Source organism: Oncorhynchus mykiss, chromosome 18 (genome assembly GCF_013265735.2).
Source record: "Oncorhynchus mykiss isolate Arlee chromosome 18, USDA_OmykA_1.1, whole genome shotgun sequence".
NCBI lineage: Eukaryota > Metazoa > Chordata > Actinopteri > Salmoniformes > Salmonidae > Oncorhynchus > Oncorhynchus mykiss.
Window position 1 is genome coordinate 48,095,593 of NC_048582.1, and position 24,651 is coordinate 48,120,243.

A 24,651-nucleotide genomic window follows, 5' to 3' on the forward strand; every position below is an offset into this window, starting at 1 on the left:
TCATCATAGCGCTTGATGGTTTTTGTGACTGCACTTGAAGAAACTTTCAAAGTTCTTGAAATTTACCGCATTGACTGACCTTCATGTCTTAAAGTAATGATGGAGTGTCATTTTCTCTTTGCTTATTTGAGCTGTTCTTGCCATAATATGGACTTGGTATTATACCAAATAGGGCTATCTTCTGTATACCACCCCTACTACCTTTAAAAAGGAAATAAATTCCACAAATGAACGTTTAACAAGGCACACCTGTTAATTGATATGCATTCCAGGTGACTACCTCATGAAGTTGGTTGAGAGAATGCCAAGAGTGTGCAATGCTGTCATCAAGGCAAAGGGTGGCTACTTTGAAAAGTCTCAAATAGAAAATATATTTTGATTTGTTTAACTTCTTGACGCTACCCATCCCGTTAGCGGGATCATTTTAGCATAGCGCCACAGTCAATATTACTAAAAAATATTCATATTCATGAAATCACAAGTGCAATTTTGCAAAACACAGCTTAGCCTTTTGTTAATCCACCTGTTGTCTCAGATTTTGAAATGATGCTTTACAGCGAAAGCAATCCAATCATTTGTGTAAGTTTATCGATAGCATAGCATAACATTATGTACACTAAGCATTAAATAGCTAGGTCCCGAAAATCAGAAAAGCAATCAAATTAATCGTTTACCTTTTGATCTTTGGATGTTTTCACTCACGAGACTCCCAGTTACACAACAAATGTTCCTTTTGTTCCATAAATATTATTTTCATACCCAAAATATCTCTGTTTGTTTGTCGCGTTATGTTCAGAAATCCACAGGAAAGAGCGGTCACGACAACGCAGACGTATATTCCAAATAATATCCATAATGTCCACAGAAACATGTCAAATGTTTTTTAGAATCAATCCTCAGGTTGTTTTTAAAATATATATTCGATAATATATCAACCGGGTGTGTGTAGGTTTTTCAAAAACACCGGGAGAAACAATGGCCGCTTTACTCTGTAGCGCAAAACTCACTCAGAGCCCCCACCTATCCACTTACGCAATGTGATCTTTCACACTAATTTTTCAAAATAAAAACCTGAAACTATGTCTAAAGACTGACACATTAGGGAAGCCATAGAAAATTAATCAGGCACTTCCTGATTGGATTTTCCTCAGGTTTTCGCCAGCAATATCAGTTCTGTTATACTCACAGACAATATTTTTTACAGTTTTGGAAACTTTAGAGTGTTTTCTATCCTAATCTGACAATTATATGCATATTCTAGTTTCTGGGGCTGAGAAGTAGGCAGTTTCAAATGGGTACGTTTTTTTGCCAAAAACGAAAATACTGCCCCCTACACGCAAAAGGTTAACACTTTGTTGGTTACTACATGATTCAATATGTTATTTCATAGTTTTGATGTCTTCACTATTATTCTACAATGTAGAAAATAGTACAAATAAAGAAACCCTTGAATGAGTAGGTGTGTCCAAACTTTTGACTGGTACTGTATGTGATCATATACAAATGTAAGCAAGGTTTGAAATGATTATGTTTTAATCAAATACAGTGCCTTGCGAAAGTATTCGGCCCCCTTGAACTTTGCGACCTTTTGCCACATTTCAGGCTTCAAACATAAATATATAAAACTGTATTTTTTTGTGAAGAATCAACAACAAGTGGGACACAATCATGAAGTGGAACGACATTTATTGGATATTTCAAACTTTTTTAACAAATCAAAAACTGAAAAATTGGGCGTGCAAAATTATTCAGCCCCCTTAAGTTAATTTTTGTAGCGCCACCTTTTGCTGCGATTACAGCTGTAAGTCGCTGGGGGAAGTCTCTATCAGTTTTGCACATCGAGAGACTGAATTTTTTTCCCATTCCTCCTTGCAAAACAGCTCGAGCTCAGTGAGGTTGGATGGAGAGCATTTGTGAACAGCAGTTTTCAGTTCTTTCCACAGATTCTCGATTGGATTCAGGTCTGGACTTTGACTTGGCCATTCTAACACCTGGATATGTTTATTTTTGAACCATTCCATTGTAGATTTTGCTTTATGTTTTGGATCATTGTCTTGTTGGAAGACAAATCTCCGTCCCAGTCTCAGGTCTTTTGCAGACTCCATCAGGTTTTCTTCCAGAATGGTCCTGTATTTGGCTCCATCCATCTTCCCATCAATTTTAACCATCTTCCCTGTCCCTGCTGAAGAAAAGCAGGCCCAAACCATGATGCTGCCACCACCATGTTTGACAGTGGGGATGGTGTGTTCAGCTGTGTTGCTTTTACGCCAAACATAACGTTTTGCATTGTTGCCAAAAAGTTCAATTTTGGTTTCATCTGACCAGAGCACCTTCTTCCACATGTTTGGTGTGTCTCCCAGGTGGCTTGTGGCAAACTTTAAACAACACTTTTTATGGATATCTTTAAGAAATGGCTTTCTTCTTGCCACTCTTCCATAAATTCCAGATTTGTGCAATATACGACTGATTGTTGTCCTATGGACAGAGTCTCCCACCTCAGCTGTAGATCTCTGCAGTTCATCCAGAGTGATCATGGGCCTCTTGGCTGCATCTCTGATCAGTCTTCTCCTTGTATGAGCTGAAAGTTTAGAGGGACGGCCAGGTCTTGGTAGATTTGCAGTGGTCTGATACTCCTTCCATTTCAATATTATCGCTTGCACAGTGCTCCTTGGGATGTTTAAAGCTTGGGAAATATTTTTGTATCCAAATCCAGCTTTAAACTTCTTCACAACAGTATCTCGGACCTGCCTGGTGTGTTCCTTGTTCTTCATGATGCTCTCTGCGCTTTTAACGGACCTCTGAGACTATCACAGTGCAGGTGCATTTATACGGAGACTTGATTACACACAGGTGGATTGTATTTATCATCATTAGTCATTTAGGTCAACATTGGATCATTCAGAGATCCTCACTGAACTTCTGGAGAGAGTTTGCTGCACTGAAAGTTAAGGGGCTGAATAATTTTGCACGCCCAATTTTTCAGTTTTTGATTTGTTAAAAAAGTTTGAAATATCCAATAAATGTCGTTCCACTTCATGATTGTGTCCCACTTGTTGTTGATTCTTCACAAAAAAATACAGTTTTATATCTTTATGTTTGAAGCCTGAAATGTGGCAAAAGGTCGCAAAGTTCAAGGGGGCCGAATACTTTCGCAAGGCACTGTATATCTGTTTGGGCTTCTTGCGGTCAATTTGCAGTATTCAAATTATTTGTAATTATGCGTTGTGCCTTGGTGGTAATAAAGAGAGTTTAAGAGACAAGAGAAATGACTAAAGCACAAAACAATGGGAAAGTAAAAAGGGTGAGTACTGAATGACTGATAAAAAAAACTGATAGAGGATAGAAAAAAAGTGAGGTAAGAAACTGAAAATTGTATTTTACTGAGGTGAGATGCTGAAAATACCTCCTGTCTCCACACCTCTACGTGGAGGTGAGGTTTCCCCCCTCATCTCATTTACACGTTGCTCTGGTGTTGGGTGAATAGCTAGGTCTCTGCTCGGATCGTGACCTTACCAGCACTACTCTCTCTCTCTATCGCTCTCTTTCTTTCTCTCTCTATCTCTCCCTCTTTCTATCTCTACCGCTCTCTCTTTCATTCTCTCTCTTTCTCTCACACACTCCAAGTGTTGGATTGAAACAGACTGACCAGGCCCTGTAGAACTTGTATGCATGGGACACTGGCTGGCTGGCTGGCTGTCTGACTGGCTGGCTTAGTGACTGACTGGCTGTCTGACTATATGCATGAGACTGTCCGACTGACTGTATGCATAGGACACACTCTGACTGACTGACTAGCAGCTGCCCAGGCCACATCTCTATATCTCTGTCCATGGTGCTGGAAAGACACTCTGCTGGAAAGAGCACTGACCTCCCATATACAAGGCCCTTGCATTTGCATTTAAAACGGTACACTGACTCTCATCCAGAGCCTTTTACATTCAGTCACTAAGGTCCCATATTGAATAGGCAATCTTTCAGTCTCTATCTCGGACCAGAAATGCATGATGCCGTTCATTTTGGGTTCTATTTTGTGACTCAAAATGACTTGTGACTGAGAGTGTCTCAATGAAAGGTGTTGAAGCTCAGGAGATCTGATGATAGATCCTGAATGATTTTTCTCCAGCATATTAACCAGGTAAATAAAGAAAGCATGTGAATGACAGGGTCATTAAAGCAAGTAGAAAGTGTCTACAAGGAACCATTTTATCTGTGTGGTAATTTAACACAGCTGTTGGATAGCGATCATGTTTCAAAATAAATATTTTGAACTTGATTATAGAGGGAAATGCAGGTAGTTAAAGTCCCTGTGAGTATTTTTCACAATGTATGATTTATTCCTTTAATTCTAGTGTTAGTGTATCCTGGTCTTTGAAGATATTCCCTGTCAGAAGCCTATTCAACTCTCTATGCTTTAATAGCAGTGTTGTAAACAACCCTTGATCTACTTGTCATTCGATCGAGGGCTTTTTACATTACCTGGCATTAGTATTGTGTCTAATACACAGTACACACCACAGAGGTTGTCTGATGAAACAAGCCTATGTATTCTATAGGTCACCATTTCTATACAGAATGATCCTTCCCAACCAAGACCTAGTGGGGTCATTATCCTAAGCCTCCACTGCAGATGTTGTGCATTAGTCAGGTTTGGTTCAAAAGTGACCTATGGTTAGAATAGGTTAGGGAAAAAAACGATATTCCTGATGTATACAGTAACATAAGATATTCCTTTTCAACTGTCATTGATTGCCCTAGATTTTGGTCTGACACACATCTGAAGCAGCCATCTCTGGCTAAGACAAACATCTCTGCAGAACAGACCTATTTCCTGTCTGTCTGCCAGCCAGCTCTGGATAACACAAACATCGCGGTCTGGTCTGGTCTTGTCTGCATGAATGATGGTACTGCTTGGCCCTCCTCTCAGTCCTGTTATCTCCTGCCTGTAATGTGGTCAGCAGGCAGACCGAGACAGGCCTCTCCTGTAATGTGTCTTATGTGTTCAGCAGGCAGACCGAGACAGGCCTCTCCTGTAATCAACACAGCCATGAAGGCAGCTGTAGACATGTCAATGCTAATTGCAGCTTGTCTTCCCTCCTTCTGGAGGCTCGAAGGGCCACACAAAGAGCAGCTGTAACATGCGGAGGCCTGAGAGGGGAAGAGGAAGAAATTGTCCTGCCTCCCTGGACACCTACACACACTCTTAACATGCTGGAGACAGAGGACAGAGCTTAACATACACACACACACACACACACACACACACAATATAGACACACATTCACATCGACCCCCTACTGTCTCTCTGTAGTGGGTGCCAATTGAAAAGCCTGGGAATGTGATGTGTTGTAGTACCCTACTGAAGTGCCTAGGGTGAGTTTTCTAGTATCCTATTGAATGTAAAGCAATTTCAGTTGGAGAAAAACTCCATATGGAACTAATTATTGTTATTTTTGTTATGAAATAGGCCGGGGTTGTTACGCCCTGACCTTAGAGCTTTTTATGTCTCTATTTTGGTTTGGTCAGGGTGTGATTTGGGTGGGCATTCTATGTTCCTTTTTCTATGTTTTTGTATTTCTATGTTTTGACCGGGTATGGTTCTCAATCAGGGACAGCTGTCTATTGTTGTCTCTGATTGGGAACCATACTTATGTAGCTTTTTCCCACAGGGTTTTTGTGGGTAGTTATTTTCTGTTTTGTGTTTCTGCACCTGACAGGACTGTTTCGGTTTTCATTCATTCTCTTTGTGAGTTTTGTTATTGAGTGTTCAGTTGAAATAAGAGTATGAACACTGAGTTACAGGGGTTAAGTACAAGAGGGAGAGATTCAACATGAGATAATGGTCGTCATTGTAAATAAGAACAAATTCTTAACTGACTTGCCTAGTTAAATAAAGGTTAAATAAAATTGTGTAGGGAGACAAAGACAGGGTGAGTGGGAGTGATCTACAAGTGGAGGAGCAGGGAGAGAGAAAGATAGAAGAAGGCAAGCAGTGTGAAGTGAGAGCGATAACTGTTGACAAAGAACCGTCTTGTGCATGCACACGTCTCCTTACCCACGTCAGAACAATCATAACTGCTGTGTCGTTATGTTGACATGGTATGAGGACTTACCAATCCTCCCACCCTATGGCAGTGTTTACCTGACACCAGTCAACATGTGACCGGTGATATGGAAGAGAGGTGTGTGTGTGTGGCCCCTCAATATGGTTGTTGAGACGGAGACTGGGATTCTACTAAAGGCAGTGGGTTATTTCAAGAGAACTGAATACTGACGGAGACATAGAGGGAGAGATAGAAGAGGGAATGGGTCGTTTGGACTCATGTTTGCTTACCAGAGGTGTTTTTTCATCCGTTGCCATAGAAACAGCAGCTCGATGTGTGCGTTTGTGTGTGCATATATTTGTTAGAAATGTGTGTAGAAATGAATGTGCACATTGTGCTGTTTTTTTTCCATGTGTGTGTCAGGGTTGGGCTCAATTCAAAATTTAATTGAGAATGCCTCATAAATTAAATTCTTGAATTTGAATTTAACTTTGTAGTAGTAAACAGGATACAAAATTTGGATGAAAGGAAATTGAATTCAGTGAAATTCAATGAAAATAAAATGCCGCTATTCTATATTAGGTGTAGTCTACAGCCGTGGCCAAAAGTTTTGAGAATGACACAAATATTTATATCCACAAAGTTTGCTGCTTCAGTGTCTTTAGATATTTTTGTCAGATGTTACTATGGAATACTGAAGTATAATCACAAGCATTTCATAAGTGTGAAAGGCTTTTATTGACAATTACATGAAGTTGATGCAGAGAGTCAATATTTGCAGTGTTGACCCTTCTTTTTCAAGACCTCTGCAATCCCCCCTGGCATGCTGTCAATTAACTTCTGGGCCACATCCTGACTGATGGCAGCCCATTCTTGCATAATCAATGCTTGGAGTTTGTCAGAATTTGTGGGTTTTTGTTTGTCCACCCACCTCTTTAGGATTGACCACAAGTTCTCAATGGGATTAAGGTCTGGAGAGTTTCCTGGCCATGGACCGAAAATATCGATGTTATGTTCCCCGAGCCACTTAGTTATCCCTTTTGCCTTATGACAAGGTGCTCCATCATGCTGGACAAGGCATTGTTCGTCACCAGACTGTTCCTGGATGGTTAGGAGAAGTTGCGCTCGGAGGATGTGTTGGTACCATTCTTTATTCATGACTGTGTTCTTAGGCAAAATTGTGAGTGAGCCCACTCCCTTGGCTGAGAAGCAACCCCACACATGAATGGTCTCAGGATGCTTTACTGTTGGCATGACACAGGACTGATGGTAGTGCTCACCTTGTCTTCTCTGGACAAGCTTTTTTCCGGATGCCCCAAACAATCGGAAAGGGGATTCATCAGAGAAAATGACTTTACCCCAGTCCTCAGCAGTCCAATCCCTGTACCTTTTGCAGAATATCAGTCTGTCCCTGATGTTTTTCCTGGAGAGAAGTGGCTTCTTTGCTGCCCTTCTTGACACCAGGCCATCCTCCTAAAGTATTCGCCTCACTGTGTGTGCAGGTGCACTCACACCTGCCTGCTGACATTCCTAAGTAAGCTCTGTACTGGTGGTGCCCCGATCCCGCAGCTGAATCAACTTTAGGAGACGGTCCTGGCGCTTGCTGGACTTTCTTGGGCGCCCTGAAGCCTTCTTCACAACAATTGAACCGCTCTCTTTGAAGTTCTTGATGATCCTAGAAATGGTTGATTTAGGTGCAATCTTACTGGCAACAATATCCTTGCCTGTGAAGCTCTTTTTGTGCAAATCAATGATGACTGCACGTGTTTCCTTGCAGGTAACCATGGTTGACAGAGGAAGAACAATGATTCCAAGCACCACCCTCCTTTTGAAGCTTCCAGTCTGTTATTTGAACTCAGTCAGCATGACAGAGTGACCTCCAGCCTGGTCCTCGTCAACATTCACACGTGTTAACAAGAGAATCACTGACATGATGTCAGCTGGTCCTTTTGTGGCAGGGCTGAAATGCAGTGGAAGTGTTTTTTGGGGGATTCAGTTCATTTGCATGGCAAAGAGGGACTTTGCAATCAATTGCAATTCATCTGATCACTCTTCATAACCTTCTGGAGTATATGCAAATTGCCATCATACAAACTGAGACAGCAGACTTTGTGAAAATTAATATTTGTGTCATTCTCAACTTTTGGCCACAACTGTATACACCCCGTGGCCAGTTTACTAGTACCGGGTCAGACCCCCCCCCCCCCACCCCTTTGCCTCCAGAACAGCCTGAATTATTTGGGAATGTAAAGGTTGCTCAATTGGTATCAAAGGACTTAACATTCCCCACACCGTTACACCACCGCCACCAGCCTGTACCATTGACACCAGGCAGGATGGGGCCATGGGCTCATGCTGCTTACGCCAAATCCTGACTCTGCCATCAGCATGATGTAACAAGAACCGGGATTCGTCAGACCAGGGGATGTTTTTCTACTCCTTATTATCCAGTGTTGGTGATGGTGTGCCCTCTGGAGCTGATTCTTCTTGTTTTTAGCTGATAGGAGTGGAACGCGGTGTGGTCGTCTGCTGCCATAGCCCATCCGTGACGCGTTCCGAGATGCCGTTCTGCAACCCACTGTTGTACTGCACCGTTATTTGCATGTTTGTGGCCCACCTGTTAGCTTGCACGATTTTTTGCCATTCTCCTTTGACCTCTCATCAAGGAGCTGTTTTCATCCACAGGACTGCCGCCGACTGGTAGTTTTTGTTTGTCACACCATTCTCAATCAACCCTAGATACTGGAACTGGCGCGCCTGGCACCAACGATCATACCATGCCATACCATATCATACCATACCATGCCATACCATATCATACCATATCATACCATACCATATCATACCATATCATACCATGCCATACCATATCATACCATACCATATCATACCATGCCATGCCATATCATACCATATCATACCATATCATACCATGCCATACCATATATCATACCATACCATATCATACCATACCATACCATACCATGCTCAAAGTCGCTTAGATCACTTGTTTGGCCCATTCTAACGTTCAGTCAAACATTAACAGAATGACTCCATGCCTGCTTTATACAGCGTGAAATGGATTGCTAAAAAGAGCAACCCATTTTCGTGAACCTAATAAATCTTGTACATAAAACATCAGACAGGTTGTTGTATACACGAACATACAATATTGTTGAATCAATTGATTTTCAGGTCAAACTGTTAAAATAAATGATCAAGGAAAACAGAACCTGTATGCGAATATTCTACGTTATTATATTTCATGAATCACTTACATTTTGTTCAATATGGGGAAGATACTACATTTTCCATTTGTTTAATCTTGAAGTTGACCCTGAGGCCTTCAAAAATAAGCCAAACAAATTAAATGGTTGGTGGAAATATAATTAGTTATTCTAAGGTTAAAAGAGTGTGTGTGTGTGTGTGTGTGTGTGTGTGTGTGTGTGTGTGTGTGTGCGTGCGTCAGGAAGCAAATTCAGGGAGTGAGTGTTTTTAAGAAATAGAATACAATGAACACGAAACACAACGCACCAACATGAAAACAGAGTCAATAACACCTGAGGTTAGAACCAAGGGGAGTGACAGATGTAGGGAAGATAATCAAGGAGGTGATGGAGTCCAGGTGAGTGTCATGAGTCACAGCTGCGCGAGACGATGGTGACAGGTGTGTGGGATAATCAGCAGCCTGATGACCTAGAGGCCAGAGAGGGAGTATATGTGACAGAGTGTAATTTATTTGAATTGCACTGAATTAAATAATTATTCCAGCCACTCATATTCAAATTCTGCATCCTGCGGGGTGTGGCCAATTTAATTTGAATTTCAACTCATGAGTTGAATGGGAGTCAATTCCAAAATTCTGAATTGAGCCCAACCCAGGTGTGTCTTGTGTGCTATAAGAGTGTGAGACATGGGATGTCATTCTGCCTGTCACTTGTGTAGCCCAGAGCATGCAAAACAGAACTACAGCAGTCACCATGATAAAAGACAGGCACACAGGCAGCCAGTATGTACAGAGAGAAAGCTATTCTTGTGTCCAGCCATGCTCCAGATGAAACTAGCAAATGGATCAGGGCCATCTGAACTGCATGATGTCTGATGAAAACAGCCCTGTGCTTTCTGAGGTGGAACATTACAAAGTAAATGGCCCATGAGATTTTATCTGTTTTTAGTTGTTGACACAAATATAAGTAAATACTTTAGCTGTGCAAAAAACAAGTGAGAAATCTGTTGTAACGATAGTACAAGGACTCCCTCCAGTGGACAAAAGCGGCACTAGAAAATAGTTGATCCTGACCATGTGATCTGAGCAGTAGAACTTTTGGGTGTGAATATATAATTGATTTACTGTCTCTCTCTTCCCCCCTCTCCCAGGCAGCAGTTGCAGGGTCTCTGATCCTGAGGAGATGACGGAAGTGGTAGAGCCCAAGCTGGACTTTGCATCCTCGGGTCGCTCGGGGAGAAGGAACGCCCTACCTGACATCCTGGGGTCACCGGCTGGGGTCAACCCCACTGACCTTCCACTCAAACTGGCCGAGCTCAACCTCACAGGTGGGTTAGCTCAGCCTGACAGCCTGACTCAAATCCATGAAGCTCCACCACACAACCACTGTCTCGTGGCCAGGTTCCAGGTTGTTTTCGCAAAGAGCCTTTTAACCTCACGGGTCTTTCCTGGTTAAATAAAGATGAAATGAGGTGAAAAATGATAACTAACTGCAGTCTTATGTGTCTATCTCTCTGTGTCTAGATGTTCAGGGAGAAGCCCAGTCTCCCACGGCGGAGGAGGCCCCACCCCCTCCAGAGAGCTCTGAGGGGAATGAAGGATCATAAGGCTGCCTGGTGGGGGTCTAACTAGCCCCAATGTTTACCTCTTGTGAGGCTGATGAGATAACTGTAGGAGAGGAATGGATGGGTAGGACGATACAAAAGGACCCATGAAGGAGTGGTGGGCCTGTTTGAACAGCAGCTGAGCTGCAGACAGTGATGAGCAGAGAAAGGGTGGGAGAGAAGGTTAGAAGGATGGACAGAGAACCGTCTCTATCACACAATCTGAAAAGACTTAAGAAGAGCGTTGGTGTGTGTGGGTGTGTGTGTGTGTGGGTGGACAGATCACCTCTACTCCCACACACACTGCCATGAGAAACAAAGGACATGCGCTGATTATATACTGCTGTGCAAAACGGAGAACTCTCAATTGAAAAAAATGTCAAATGTCCTGCTGACGTCTATAACAGGTCGGACGATGGGCGGAGCCTAGTGACCTCTAGGGGTTCTGAGCTTTCTGATTGTTCTGGAACATATAAGGGGATAATGTATTATAATGTACTAGAAATGTTTGAAGAACGAGGGGCGAGTGGGTTAACTGTATAACAAGGGGCAGCTGGCTTCCTCTTTCACACAGACATTTGATGTAAGTATGAATTCCGATCTGAGACTTTAATACGGATGGCAGCGTGGTGTGTACAGCAGATATGGGTTTATAAACGTTGTTAGTGGTTTTGATGACAACCAATGGGGCTATCATGCTAATGGGTTGCGATGAAGACGATGACTGATGTGTTTGTGACCTGAAGTGTTGATGTGCTTGTTTGCAAATGCTAGCTAGAAGCTGATGCTAATGTTGTGAGTAGGTTGGACAATCCAATCCCTGTCTTTTAAACATTCCTGACATCAACCTAAAATGGTTTCTCACTGCCAACCATGTACTGTTAAAACACTCCTCTGCTGTTGGTGTATTTTTATCCCGGATTCATCCCAGCTCAGACATTTCTGTTTCCATCTACGTGGGCCGGCACCCGTGTCTCACTGGACCATGGCTCCAGTGGACCTGCACTCACTTGGAGCCGGAGCCAGGCCGCTGGTACTTCTCAGATGGCATTTACATAACAATGGCTCACTGTGAACTTTAACACCTTCTCACAAAGCTGCTGTTTTGGATTGTGCAGCGGTTGTTGAATTCTGCTCTTCACAAGTCCTCAGTGTCAGCGCTAGCTATGGAAACACACTGGCAAGAATAACATAAGGGTGTATACACTCTTGTAACGTTGGTGTCATGGTTGAAAAAAACAGCATGTGACAACTGCTGTTGTGTTAATCTATTCAGCTCAAGGCTGTCTTTCGTTAAAAGGCTTTCTGTTTTCCCAGACTCCTCTGAAATGTGCCTGGTAGCCGTTTACATGGAAACCTGTTTTGTTGTGTTCTATAGCTCTGTGTGAAGTGTTGTTCAACAGTATTTGGGCCATTGACACATACATGTAAACACTTATTTGTTTTTGTTTAGTAGAAGATGTGCCGACCAGGTGTGTACAGCACAGAGAAATGTCACATTTATAACCAGAACACTACTAAATGCAATGCTACCGATGTATACGCTCAAAGACGAATACCACCCACGCCCACAGCAAGGCCTTGGAGATGGAACGCTTGTGCACATGTTTCCCAGTGTGGTCGGCATATGCCTGTGGTCTGGGCATGGGAGCAAGCACCAAGCAACACCGCCACCAAAGTGTTGCATCACGTCTGGAGATGGCAGCATCCTTTCTGCCTCCTTCTGCTCCACTCAGCCACGGACGGACTGGGACCATAAATCAGCCCCGGCATTTGTAACACACAGGCCCTTTTTTTTCCTGGAGGCCCCTATTGTTAGCCAAATAATGGTCATTCTGCGTTAAACAATAAAAAAAATAACAACAATTTAGACAAGCCCACTTGGCTAAAGATGGACCATCTGGCATTTTCCCGAACTGCCCTATGGCCAGTCCGTGCCTGCACTACGCTGCCGGTCTGAGAGGACTTCTATCTCTTACTCATCAAAACAATAGAGCTAGAAATGCATGGTCGCAACTGACTGATGATACAGTTTGAATATGAACACTGAGGACCAGATGCACGGTGAACAGAAGGACAGACATATACAGTACTTAGTAATGCCAATATATATTTATACTGTTTAACACAGTACATAATACCAGTTATTACACTGCTGTTGTATATATTGTGCTATTACACATGGAATAGTTTATTTACTATATGTACATGTTCATATGGTGAATAAACATTCACTATACAACACAAGAGAATGAACATTCTGTATTATCAATCGTCTTTCTATGAAATGTTTGGGCTGTGGGTATCTATGTGTGGTTTTGTCTCAAACGCAAGCAGCTGAGGCTCTAATTCGTAATGCACTGATTACTGGAATCGTTCATGTGATAACTCAAGGTAAATGTTTATTCTATGGGGAGGGAAAATCTGAGGTGTGTCTCGTAGTGTCATCTGTTCTCAGTGGTGGTATGTGCAGTACATTTTCGTTAGCAGAATTCCACATGTCGATTCTGTCGGGTGGGTAGGCAACATGCCATAATAAATCCACAAAGCTTTCCCTAGATTATTGGTGTTGGGTGTTTTTCTTTGACGCCAGCGGTGGTTCTACAACTTCAGTCCTGCTGCAAACCCAGGAGTAACATTCTGTTGAGCATATTGGAAGGTTTATTGGATCACCTAGATACCTAGTTGGAAAATGTCATTATTTTAGTAAAACACCCACTGGACCTAACTGGTTCCAAAGACATTACAAGCAGCTTGTCAGTGATGCTGTGTGGTTGTGTAATATAATATAGTACTGTATGTCCACCAGGGGGAACCATTTCCTCACTAACCATCCAGACTTCAGCATGTCGGCTTGATGTGAGAGTCTCTTTGTTATGTCTGGGGCACAAAAAGACATTGTCTGGAATAATAGGCGTAACCAGATCGAACACAAATATTTTCTGTCTTAACTCATTGACTGTCAAAGACCTAGAGCATGTTAGACTACTACTGCACATGCATGGTTCGCCCCCAATCCATCAAATATATTTTTCATCACAACCAATGAAAATGGTTAGATGCTGAGTGTTGAGTTGCTGACACACCCTGTGTTGACCTGATGATTGCTCTAGTATAGAAAGTGAATATGTTCTGCTAGGATCTAACACCTCTATTTCTGCCTGCCTGCCTGCCTGCGCCAATACAGACAACAATTAAAACATCACCCATCTATCACCTATAATAACAGCTAGTGCCATACTAGGTCCTCCTCTCTCTGCCACACCACCTAAGTCCCTCGCCTGTGCCGTTGCCATGTAACTTGTTGCTAGGTAACCAGGGTGAAGCCTTGCCCCAGTGTATTGTATTGATCCTCCCAAGCCAAAGGGACACATTCATATTTGAGGAGTTTCCTGTGTCTTTCTGCAGTGAAGAGTGGAGCAAAGCATTGTCCCATTTTTAACTCCCAGGATATCCATGTTGTGTGTGCGGGCAAGATAAGCAGCCTGGGATGGAGACTATCAGTACCAAGACTGAGAGAGGAAGGGATGGAATGGGCATGATAGATATGCTGTGTAGAGGAGAGATGTAATGGTCATGTGAATGTACGATTACTAGGGCACTGACACTTCTCCAAATAAGAGTTGATCAGTTATCAGATGTCCAAGAATCTATGACTACACCAGGGCTAACTCGAAACGACTACATCATAGAAAATGTCAGCCAGTCTACACACAACATGAGAAGAGGGAAGAGAAGGCACTCTGTCTACATTAAGTTGCAGTAATGGAACTAATAGATGTGATTAAACCATAAACAAATACAGAGGCAGATTGAGGAAATTGACTAATGGATTTTCTGAAATGCATTGTGGTTCAATTACTATCAGATTAAAGTAATGTAACTAACAGATTTTAGTCAAGCTTTCCAATACTATTTGATATAAACTCAATGTTTTCCCCTCCCTCCCTCCCTCCCTCCCTCCCTCCCTCCCTCCCTCCCTCCCTCCCTCCCTCCCTCCCTCCCTCCCTCCCTCCCTCCCTCCCTCCCTCCCTTCCATCCCTAAGTCTATGGGGTAGAACCAGGATTGCTGCATCGCCACTCTTCATTACCAGGGCATGTCTGATAAGATTGTATGAGAGGATGATCTAGAATTCAGACAGACAGAGGGGCTAAGAGAGATGGCGACAGAGAGAGACACAGACAGACAGGCAGAGAGTGAGAGAAAGAAGGAGATCTAGAACAGTTGATCAGGCTGGCACTGGGGCCATGGAGACGATGAGAAGGTCAGAGAGTGTGTGTATGCCAGCCTGTTCAGAGCAAAGTAGAGTGGAGCAGCCTTATCACGTGTAGCTCAACGTGCCATCCATACCCAGCACTGCCTCGGGAGGAAGAAGGAAAAAGAGAGGGAGGAGAGAGAGAGGGGGAGCGAGAGAGAGGGTGGGGGAGGGAAAGAAAGAGAGAGAGAGAGAGAGAGGGGAACATAGAGAGGATAGAGAAGGTAAAGGGAAGCAGCAGAAGACCGAGAGAGAGAGAGAGAGAGGTTTCTTTGTGGTTACATTTTGTGAATATGACGTGAATAGTCCAGTAGCAGGACTATTCACAGTTAATACTAGAGACACAGGCAATTGATCACTTCATGCACCAGAACACCAGTGGATGGGATGTCCATGTAACCTCTCATAGAGTCCACCTAGTAACTGACAGCCGTATTTATTGGTCAGACTTGTGTTCGGTGCCCTTTTCAAAACAAATTAGAGACTGTTGCTCACTCCTCAGCCAATCCTGTGCTTGGGTGAGCGTCACCAAAACATAGTTCTGAATGATGGCTGATGCGTAGGCCCTAATCCTCTCATACAAGTGTCTGGAAGATTCCAACTGGGAAGATAATAGGGGGGTGGGTACAAGACAAGTCAAAAACAGGATCATACCACTAAAAACAAGGTTGTTGTTAGGATGTGTTTTCTTTTGACCTGAAAAGGAGGCTCAGCAGGGGAAGGTATTCTTATCAAAAAGGCATTCATGAAATATCTGCAGGTTTGATTATTTGCGCTCCCCTCCTCCCCCTCTCTTCCTCCTCCTCCCCGTCCTCCTCCACCCGTCCTCCCCTCTTCCTCCTCCTCTTCTCCACCAGAGCCATGCTTGAAAGTGACTTCATCCTTTGTCCAGAGACAAATCACAAGGCTGTGAACACGGCCCGCATCCACACACACATACACACACACACGCACAAACACACAGAACCGAGGAGGCAGACAAATGACATCATTCCTCCGCTGATGGGGCGGAGACTGGCAGCGTCAGCTTGGCATCACACTGTGTGTGTGTGTGTGTGTGTGTGTGTGTGTGTGTGTGTGTGTGTCGCTCACTCCACATAAGCTTTGTGTCAGACAGCCTCACTCTCACACAGCAAAACAAAATACAGGTCATCTTGGAGAAACGTAAAGCCTATGAAGCAGGGGGGAAGTAAGCAGTCAGGCTCCAGAGACTATTTTCACATGGCCTCAAATCATTATTTGCTAAAATATTTAACATGCCTTATGCGTGAGATGCCAATGATCAATGTCTGGCACAAATCTTAGTAAAAACATTGGGAATTGTCTCTGACATGAATGAAATGAGAGGTCTACCAATAACAACATCTTGAACCAAGTTACATCGATACATTAAATTATTAAATCAAATCAAATGTTATTTATCACATGCGCCTGAATACAACAGGTACCTTACAGTGAGATGCTTACTTACAAGCCCTTAACCAACAATGCAGTTTTAAGAAAAGACCTGAAAAAGTAAGAGATAAGGATAACAAATAATTAAAGAGCAGCAGAAAATAACAATAGCGGGCTATATACAGAGTCAATGTGGAGGCTATATACAGAGTCAATGTGGAGGCTATATACAGAGTCAATGTGGAGGTTATATACAGAGTCAATGTGGAGGCTATACACAGAGTCAATGTGGAGGCTATATACAGAGTTAATGTGGAGGCTATACACAGAGTCAATGTGGAGGCTATATACAGAGTCAATGTGGAGGCTATACACAGAGTCAATGTGGAGGCTATACACAGAGTCAATGTGGAGGCTATATACAGAGTCAATGTGGAGGCTATATACAGAGTCAATGTGGAGGCTATATACAGAGTCAATGTGGAGGCTATATACGGAGATACCGCTCCAGTACCGCTTGCTCTAGTACCGTTCCAGTACCGCTTGTTCCAGTACCGCTTGTTCCGGTACCGCTTGTTCCGGTACCACTTGCTCTAGTACCGCTCCAGTACCGCTTGCTCCAGTACCGCTTGCTCCAGTACCGCTTGCTCCAGTACAGCTTGTTTTGGTACCGCTTGCTCCAGTACCGCTTGCTCCAATACCGCTTGCTCTAGTACCGCTCCGGTACCGCTTGCTCCAGTACCGCTTGCTCTAGTACCGTTCCAGTACCGCTTGTTCCAGTACCGCTTGCTCCAGTACCGCTTGTTTTGGTACCGCTTGCTCCAGTACCGCTTGCTCCAGTACCGCTTGTTTTGGTACCGCTTGCTCCAGTACCGCTTGCTCCAGTACCGCTTGCTCTAGTACCGCTCCGGTACCGCTTGCTCCAGTACCGCTTGCTCTAGTACCGTTCCAGTACCGCTTGTTCCAGTACCGCTTGCTCCAGTACCGCTTGTTTTGGTACCGCTTGCTCCAGTACCGCTTGTTTTGGTACCGCTTGCTCCAGTACCGCTTGTTCCGGTACCGCTTGCTCTAGTACCGCTTGTTCTAGTACCGTTCCAGTACCGCTTGTTCCAGTACCGCTTGTTCTGGTACCGCTTGTTCCGGTACCGCTTGCTCTAGTACTGCTCCAGTACCGCTTGCTCCAGTACCGCTTGTTCCAGTACCGCTTGTTCCAGTACCGCTTGCTCCAGTACCGCTCCAGTACCGCTTGTTCCAGTACCGCTTGCTCCAGTACCGCTTGCTCCAGTACCGCTTGTTCCAGTACCGCTTGTTTTGGTACCGCTTGCTCCAGTACCGCTTGTTCCAGTACCGCTTGTTTTGGTACCGCTTGTTCCGGTACCGCTTGCTCTAGTACCGCTCCAGTACCGCTTGCTCCAGTACCACTTGCTCTAGTACCGCTCCAGTACCGCTTGCTCCAGTACCGCTTGCTCCAGTACCGCTTGTTCCAGTACCGCTTGCTCCAGTACCGCTTGTTCCAGTACCGCTTGCTCCAGTACCGCTTGTTTTGGTACCGCTTGTTCCGGTACCGTTTGCTCTAGTACCGCTCCAGTACCGCTTGCTCCAGTACCGCTTGCTCTAGTACCGCTCCGGTACCGCTTGCTCTAGTACCGTTCCAGTACCGCTTGTTCCAGTACCGCTTGTTCCGGTACCGCTTGTTCCGGTACCACTTGCTGTAGTACCGCTTGCTCTAGTACCGTTCCAGTACCGCTTGTTCCAGTACCGCTTGTTCCGGTACCGCTTGTTCCGGTACCGCTTGCTCTAGTACCGCTCCAGTACCGCTTGCTCCAGTACCGCTCCAGTACCGCTTGCTCCAGTACCGCTTGCTCCAGTACCGCTCCAGTACCGCTTGTTCCAGTACCGCTTGTTCCAGGTCCGCTTGCTCCAGTACCGCTCCAGTACCGCTTGCTCCAGTACCGCTTGCTCCAGTACCGCTTGCTCCAGTACCGCTTGCTCCAGTACCGCTTGTTTTGGTACCGCTTGCTCCAGTACCGCTTGTTCCGGTACCGCTTGCTCTAGTACCGCTTGTTCTAGTACCGTTCCAGTACCGCTTGTTCCAGTACCGCTTGTTCTGGTACCGCTTGTTCCGGTACCGCTTGCTCCAGTACCGCTTGCTCCAGTACCGCTTGTTTTGGTACCGCTTGCTCCAGTACCGCTTGCTCCAGTACTGCTTGTTTTGGTACCGCTTGCTCCAGTACCGCTTGCTCTAGTACTGCTTGCTCCAGTACCGCTTGTTTTGGTACCGCTTGTTCCAGTACCTCTTGCTCCAGTACCGCTCCAGTACCGCTTGCTCCAGTACCGCTTGTTTTGGTACCGCTTGCTCCAGTACCGCTTGCTCTAGTACCGCTTGCTCCAGTACCGCTTGCTCCAGTACCGCTCCGGTACCGCTTGCTCCAGTACCGCTCCGGGTACCACTTGTTCCGGTACTGCTTGCTCCAGTACCTTTCCGGTACCGCTTGTTCCGGTACCGCTTGCTCCAGTACCGCTCCGGGTACCGCTTTTTTTTCCCGTACCGCTTGCTCCGGTACCGCTCCGGTACCGCTTGTTCCGGTACCTCTTGTTCCGGTACCACTTGCTCCAGTACCGCTTGCTCCAGTACCGCTTGCTCCAGTACCGCTCCGGGTACCACTTGTTCCGGTACTGCTTGCTCCAGTACCTTTCCGGTACCGCTTGTTCCGGTACCGCTTGCTCCAGTACCGATCCGGGCACCGCTTGTTTTTTCCCGTACCGCTTGCTCCGGTACCGCTCCGGTACCGCTTGTTCCGGTACCTCTTGTTCCGGTACCACTTGCTCCAGTACCGCTTGCTCCAGTACCGCTTGCTCCAGTACCGCTCCGGGTACCACTTGTTCCGGTACTGCTTGCTCCAGTACCTTTCCGGTACCGCTTGTTCCGGTACCGCTTGCTCCAGTACCGCTCCGGGTACCGCTTGTTTTTCCCGTACCGCTTGCTCCGGTACCGCTCCGGTACCGCTTGTTCCGGTACCTCTTGTTCCGGTACCACTTGCTCCAGTACCGCTTCGGTACCGCTTGCTCCTTTACCGCTTGCTCCGGTACCGCTTGCTCCAGTACCGCTTGCTCTAGTACCGCTTGTTCCGGTACCACTTGCTCCAGTACCGCTTCGGTACCGCTTGCTCCGGTACCGCTCCGGTACCGCTTGTTCCGGTACCTCTTGTTCCGGTACCACTTGCTCCAGTACCGCTTGCTCCAGTACCGCTTGCTCCAGTACCGCTCCGGGTACCACTTGTTCCGGTACTGCTTGCTCCAGTACCTTTCCGGTACCGCTTGTTCCGGTACCGCTTGCTCCAGTACCGCTCCGGGTACCGCTTGTTTTCCCGTACCGCTTGCTCCGGTACCGCTCCGGTACCGCTTGTTCCGGTACCTCTTGTTCCGGTACCACTTGCTCCAGTACCGCTTCGGTACCGCTTGCTCCTTTACCGCTTGCTCCGGTACCGCTTGCTCCAGTACCGCTTGCTCTAGTACCGCTTGTTCCGGTACCACTTGCTCCAGTACCGCTTGCTCTAGTACCCCTTGTTCCGGTACCACTTGCTCCAGTACCACTTGCTCCAGTACCGCTTGCTCCAGTACCGCTTGTTCCGATACCACTTGCTCCAGTACCGCTTGCTCTAGTACCGCTTCGGTACTGCTTGCTCCAGTACCGCTTGCTCCGGTACCGCTTGCTCCAGTACCGCTTGTTCCGGTACCGCTTGCTCCAGTACCGCTTGCTCCGGTACCGCTTGCTCCAGTACCGCTTGCTCTAGTACCGCTTGTTCCGGTACCACTTGCTCCAGTACCGCTTGCTCTAGTACCCCTTGTTCCGGTACCACTTGCTCCAGTACCACTTGCTCCAGTACCGCTTGCTCTAGTACCGCTTCGGTACCGCTTGCTCCAGTACCGCTTGCTCCGGTACCGCTTGCTCCAGTACCGCTTGTTCCGGTACCGCTTGCTCCGGTACCGCTTGCTCTAGTACCGCTTGTTCCGGTACCGCTCCGGTACCGCTTGCTCCAGTACTGCTTGCTCCAGTACCGCTCCGGTACCTCTTACCTTAGATTATTGAGACTGACAGAGTCCTGCTACTCTATACCACTTAGCCTGCTCTAGATGGGATAGACACCTGCTGCCATGGTGATTATGCCCTTCCATTGTGACTGTCCTGCTGGTCTACATGGTGACCATTTGTAGCTCTAGAATATTGATTGACTCCATTCATGCTTTGTGCAACGTTAACAGCTGTCCCCCATTTGGGAATTGGAATGAATGAACCAGAGCACAATGGTTCCTTCCCTATGTAAACACAGTTCCTCCCTTCTACCACCAAACCTGCATTCAATGCCTCTCGTGAATGAGAAAGAGTAGGGAGGAGGAAGGGAGAGTTCCTGCCAGTCTTTCGGGGTGGGGAGAGACTGCTCTGCCTAATAAAATCATGAGCTAATCAACCACAGGGGACAGGTGGGGTACAAATGTGTTCCTAAATCCCTGTAATCACTGTGTTTGTCTCTTCCTTTGGGTTGTAACAGTTGAGAGACATTCCTTTCAGATAATGTACCTGCTATTAAATGCAGATTCTATTCCGGACCACTAAAGAGACCTGTCATGTTGTGATTGAGCTGAATTTAGTGCCACCCAAAAGCCCTGGTGATGTGTCCAGATTAGAGCCCATAATGCCAGGAGTTAACATGGCATCTGGACCTCGCCATGCCAGAAGTTCAAAATGGCAGCTGACTTGTCTCTTGCTGTAATATTAAAGTGGATGTTGGTGTAATAATGTCAGGATCAGAGTAAAGCGTCCAGATTGGAATTACGATTTCAACCACCCAATGTTGGTAGCTAAACTAATGGACATTGTATTTTTTATCTCTACAACCCTGTGTAAAAATGATTAAACTGATACGAGCAAACTATTTCTTTATCAGATACTGATATAAGCTAAAGTCATTCTGGGAGTAATATCCAAAGATAAAAGTGATATCATAGAGGCTCTCTGCCATGAGTCTCCATTCCCCACTAAATACTTTAGTGGTCCTCTGTCAATACCCTTGTTGTTACCACCTCCTTTGCTCCTCCCTCCTCCTCCTCCTCCTCCTTAATTGACCTCTCATTGCCGTCTACCTCCTCCCTCATCATAACTTTACCTCCCTTTGGTTCCCTCCTCTATCCACGTCCCCCCCCCCATCTCTGCCCTGACATCATGGTCCCAGAGGAACGCTGTGATGGTAGCGAGCCTTGATTCAGCAACACGACTCCAACCCCACCCCACCCCTTCTGCACTATCATTTAGTCAGCCTCTCTCTCCCTCAAGTGTTCTTTCTTTCTCTTTGTCTCCCTCTCTGCACCCTGTACCCCTGCCCACCCCCCCATTGAGTCAACTTCTCACTCTCCATGGCCCCAGTGCCAGCCTTACAAGTTCCAACTGCTCTCCCTCCCTCCCTCCCTCCCCCTCCCTCCCTCTTTTCTTTATTTATTTTTCTTCCTTCTACCTTTCTACCCCCCCCCCCCCCCCCCCCCCTGCTCTCTCTCTGCTGAAAGCTCCCCTGCCTCCAGCTGGCTCCAGGGCTCAGACTTCTCCCAACATGAATCTGAAAACAAGCGTTTCCCAAGTGGGCCAGGCTCTCATTTCACTGATGTATGTTTGGTACCAATGCTGCAGTGTACTGCAGTGTACTAAAATGAATATGTATCCATGTTGTGTGTCATTTGAGCACTATCCACATTTTTTAAATGGTTTTGATTACCTCAGTTAAATGCTAGGCATTTCTAGAGTTGCATTTTTCGACTTTATTGCAAAATGCCAAACATCATCAAAGAGCAAGATGCACAACATAGCTTAACATCCTGCTACATCTACAATAACAGAGACACAGGTCAGACTGTTATTCAGATAGGTTGTAAAATGGTGATACTTAAAAGAAGAAGTATATTCTGCCAAGGCCTTATGCATATCTAGAAATGCTGACGGAGCACAATAGATATTTCAATGTCTATGTCCAATGCAATTATCATTAATGCTTTGCTTAGTAAATTATTCATAAACTCATTTAAGCGATTAACCTCTGATCAATAGATGTGTTTACTTATTCTTTAAAGTCTAATCTCCTAGAAGGTGGAGGTAGACATAATTCAGGAACACAATGTGGTTTAGGAATAGCCCTCTCAATGGAAAAACACTACAGTTGGTTATCACCACCCTATTCCACACAGAGACCATCAGCCCTGCCATGTCATAGAAAGGGGGGGGGGGGGGGGGGCTGAGAAGCTCCTCTCCTAGGGAGAGAAAGGAGAAGCGGAGAAAGATATTATGTAACACTCATGTTATGTAAGTTATGGTTGTATATCAAATCAAATGTATTTATGAAGCCCTTTGACATCAGCGGATGTCACAAAGTGCTTGTACAGAAACCCAGCCTAAAACCCTAAAAAGCAAGCAATGAGAATGTAGAAGCACGGTGGCTAGGAAAAACTCCCTAGAAAGGTAGTCTAGGAAGAAACCTAGACAGGAACCAGGCACTGAGGGGTGGCCAGTCCTCTTCTGGCTGTGCTGGGTGGAGATTATAAGAATACATAGCCAGTTTGTTCTTCAAGATGTTCAAAAGTTCACACTGTAGATGACCAGCAGGGTCAAATAATAATCACAGTGGTTGTAGAGGGTACAACAGGTCAGTACCTCAGAAGTAAAAGTCAGTTGTCTTTTCATAGCTGATCATTCAGAGGTTGAGACAGCAGGTGCGGTAGAGAGAGAGAGAGGGGCAGGGAGGGAGTGAGGGAGAGAGAGAGAGAGAGAGGGGAGGGAGGGAGGGAAGGATATATATAATATGACATTTGTAATGTCTTTATTGTTTTGTCGAAAACAGCAGGTCCAGGATAAGGTAGCACGTCCAGTGCACAGGTCAGGTTTCCATAGCCGCAGGGAAGACTGTTGAAACTGGAGCAGCAGCATGACCAGGTGGACTGTGGACAGCTATGAGTCATCAGGCTAGGTAGTCCTGAGGCATGGTCCTATGGCTCAGGAACTCCGGGAGGGAGGAAGGGAGAGAGAATTAGAGGGAGCATACGTAGAATTACACAGAACACCAGATAAGACATGATAATTACACCAGATATGGCAGACTGACCTTACCAGACACATACACTATTGCAGCATTGATACTGGAGGCTGAGATGGGGTGGTCGGGGGACAATGTGGCCCTGTCCAATGATACCCCCGCACAGGGCCAACCAGGCAGGATATACCCCACCTACTTTTCCAAAGCACAGCCCCAAACACCACTAGAGGGAAATCAACAGACCATCAATTTACTACCCTGAGACAAGGCTGAAGAAAGCCCATGAAGATCTCCTCCACTGCACGAGCTCAAATTGGGAGAAAAACAGGACAGGAAGATCACATCAGTGACTCAACCCACTCAAGTGACACACCCCTCCTAGGTACGGCATGGAAGAGCAATAGTAAGCCAGTGACTCAGCCCCCGTAATAGGGTCTGAGGCAGAGAATCCCGGTGGAGAGAGGGGAACCGTCCAGGCAGAGACTGCAAGAGGGGTCCGTCGCTCCTGTGCCTTGCTGTTCACCTTCGCACCCCTGGGCCAGACTACACTCAAGCATAGGACCTACTGAAGAGATGAGTTTTCAGTAAAGACTTAAAGGTTGAGAACGAGTCTACGTCTCTCACATGGATAGGCAGACCATTCCATAAAGATTGAGCTCTATAGGAGAAAGCCCTACCTCCAGATGTTTTCTTAGAAATTCTAGGGACAATAAGGAGGTCTGTGTCATGTGACTGTAGCGTACGTGTAGGTATTATGGCAGTTGGCAGGGAGAGGTGAGGGGAGGGGTGATTGAAAGGAGATATCTTGCAGCCTTCTGGCGCCACCCCTGAGCCTTATATGGACTTCCTGCCCCAACGAGGCAAGCCTGTGGTTCATTAAGCCATGTAGTGCTTGGGGATAAAAGAGGAAACGGGCTGCACAAACAGGAAGAGGACTGAGAGGGAAACGTGTGTTATGCAGTGTGAGAAGACAGAGACTTATCTGTGTGATTACCTGTTGTGACCTGGACTGTCGGATTACCCCCACTGTGTTTCGAACCAGTTTGGTAGAGGTCC

General features: G+C 45.7%; 1 protein-coding gene across 2 annotated transcripts in view; it reads left to right on the forward strand.

Moving 5' to 3' along the window:
* The window catches only part of LOC110496404 (cAMP-dependent protein kinase inhibitor alpha-like), a 35,125-nt gene extending 21,700 nt beyond the window's left edge, over positions 1–13,425 (forward strand). For both annotated transcript variants that reach the window (XR_002469549.2, XM_036952970.1), the window contains 2 exons: positions 10,419–10,595; positions 10,792–13,425. Coding sequence is in view for 1 of the 2 variants with exons in the window: in XM_036952970.1 (XP_036808865.1) it covers positions 10,451–10,595; positions 10,792–10,874 (228 nt within the window). In the remaining variant the exon portion in view is untranslated. The remainder of the gene's footprint in view (positions 1–10,418; positions 10,596–10,791) is intronic.
* The last annotated feature ends 11,226 nt before the right edge of the window (positions 13,426–24,651 follow it).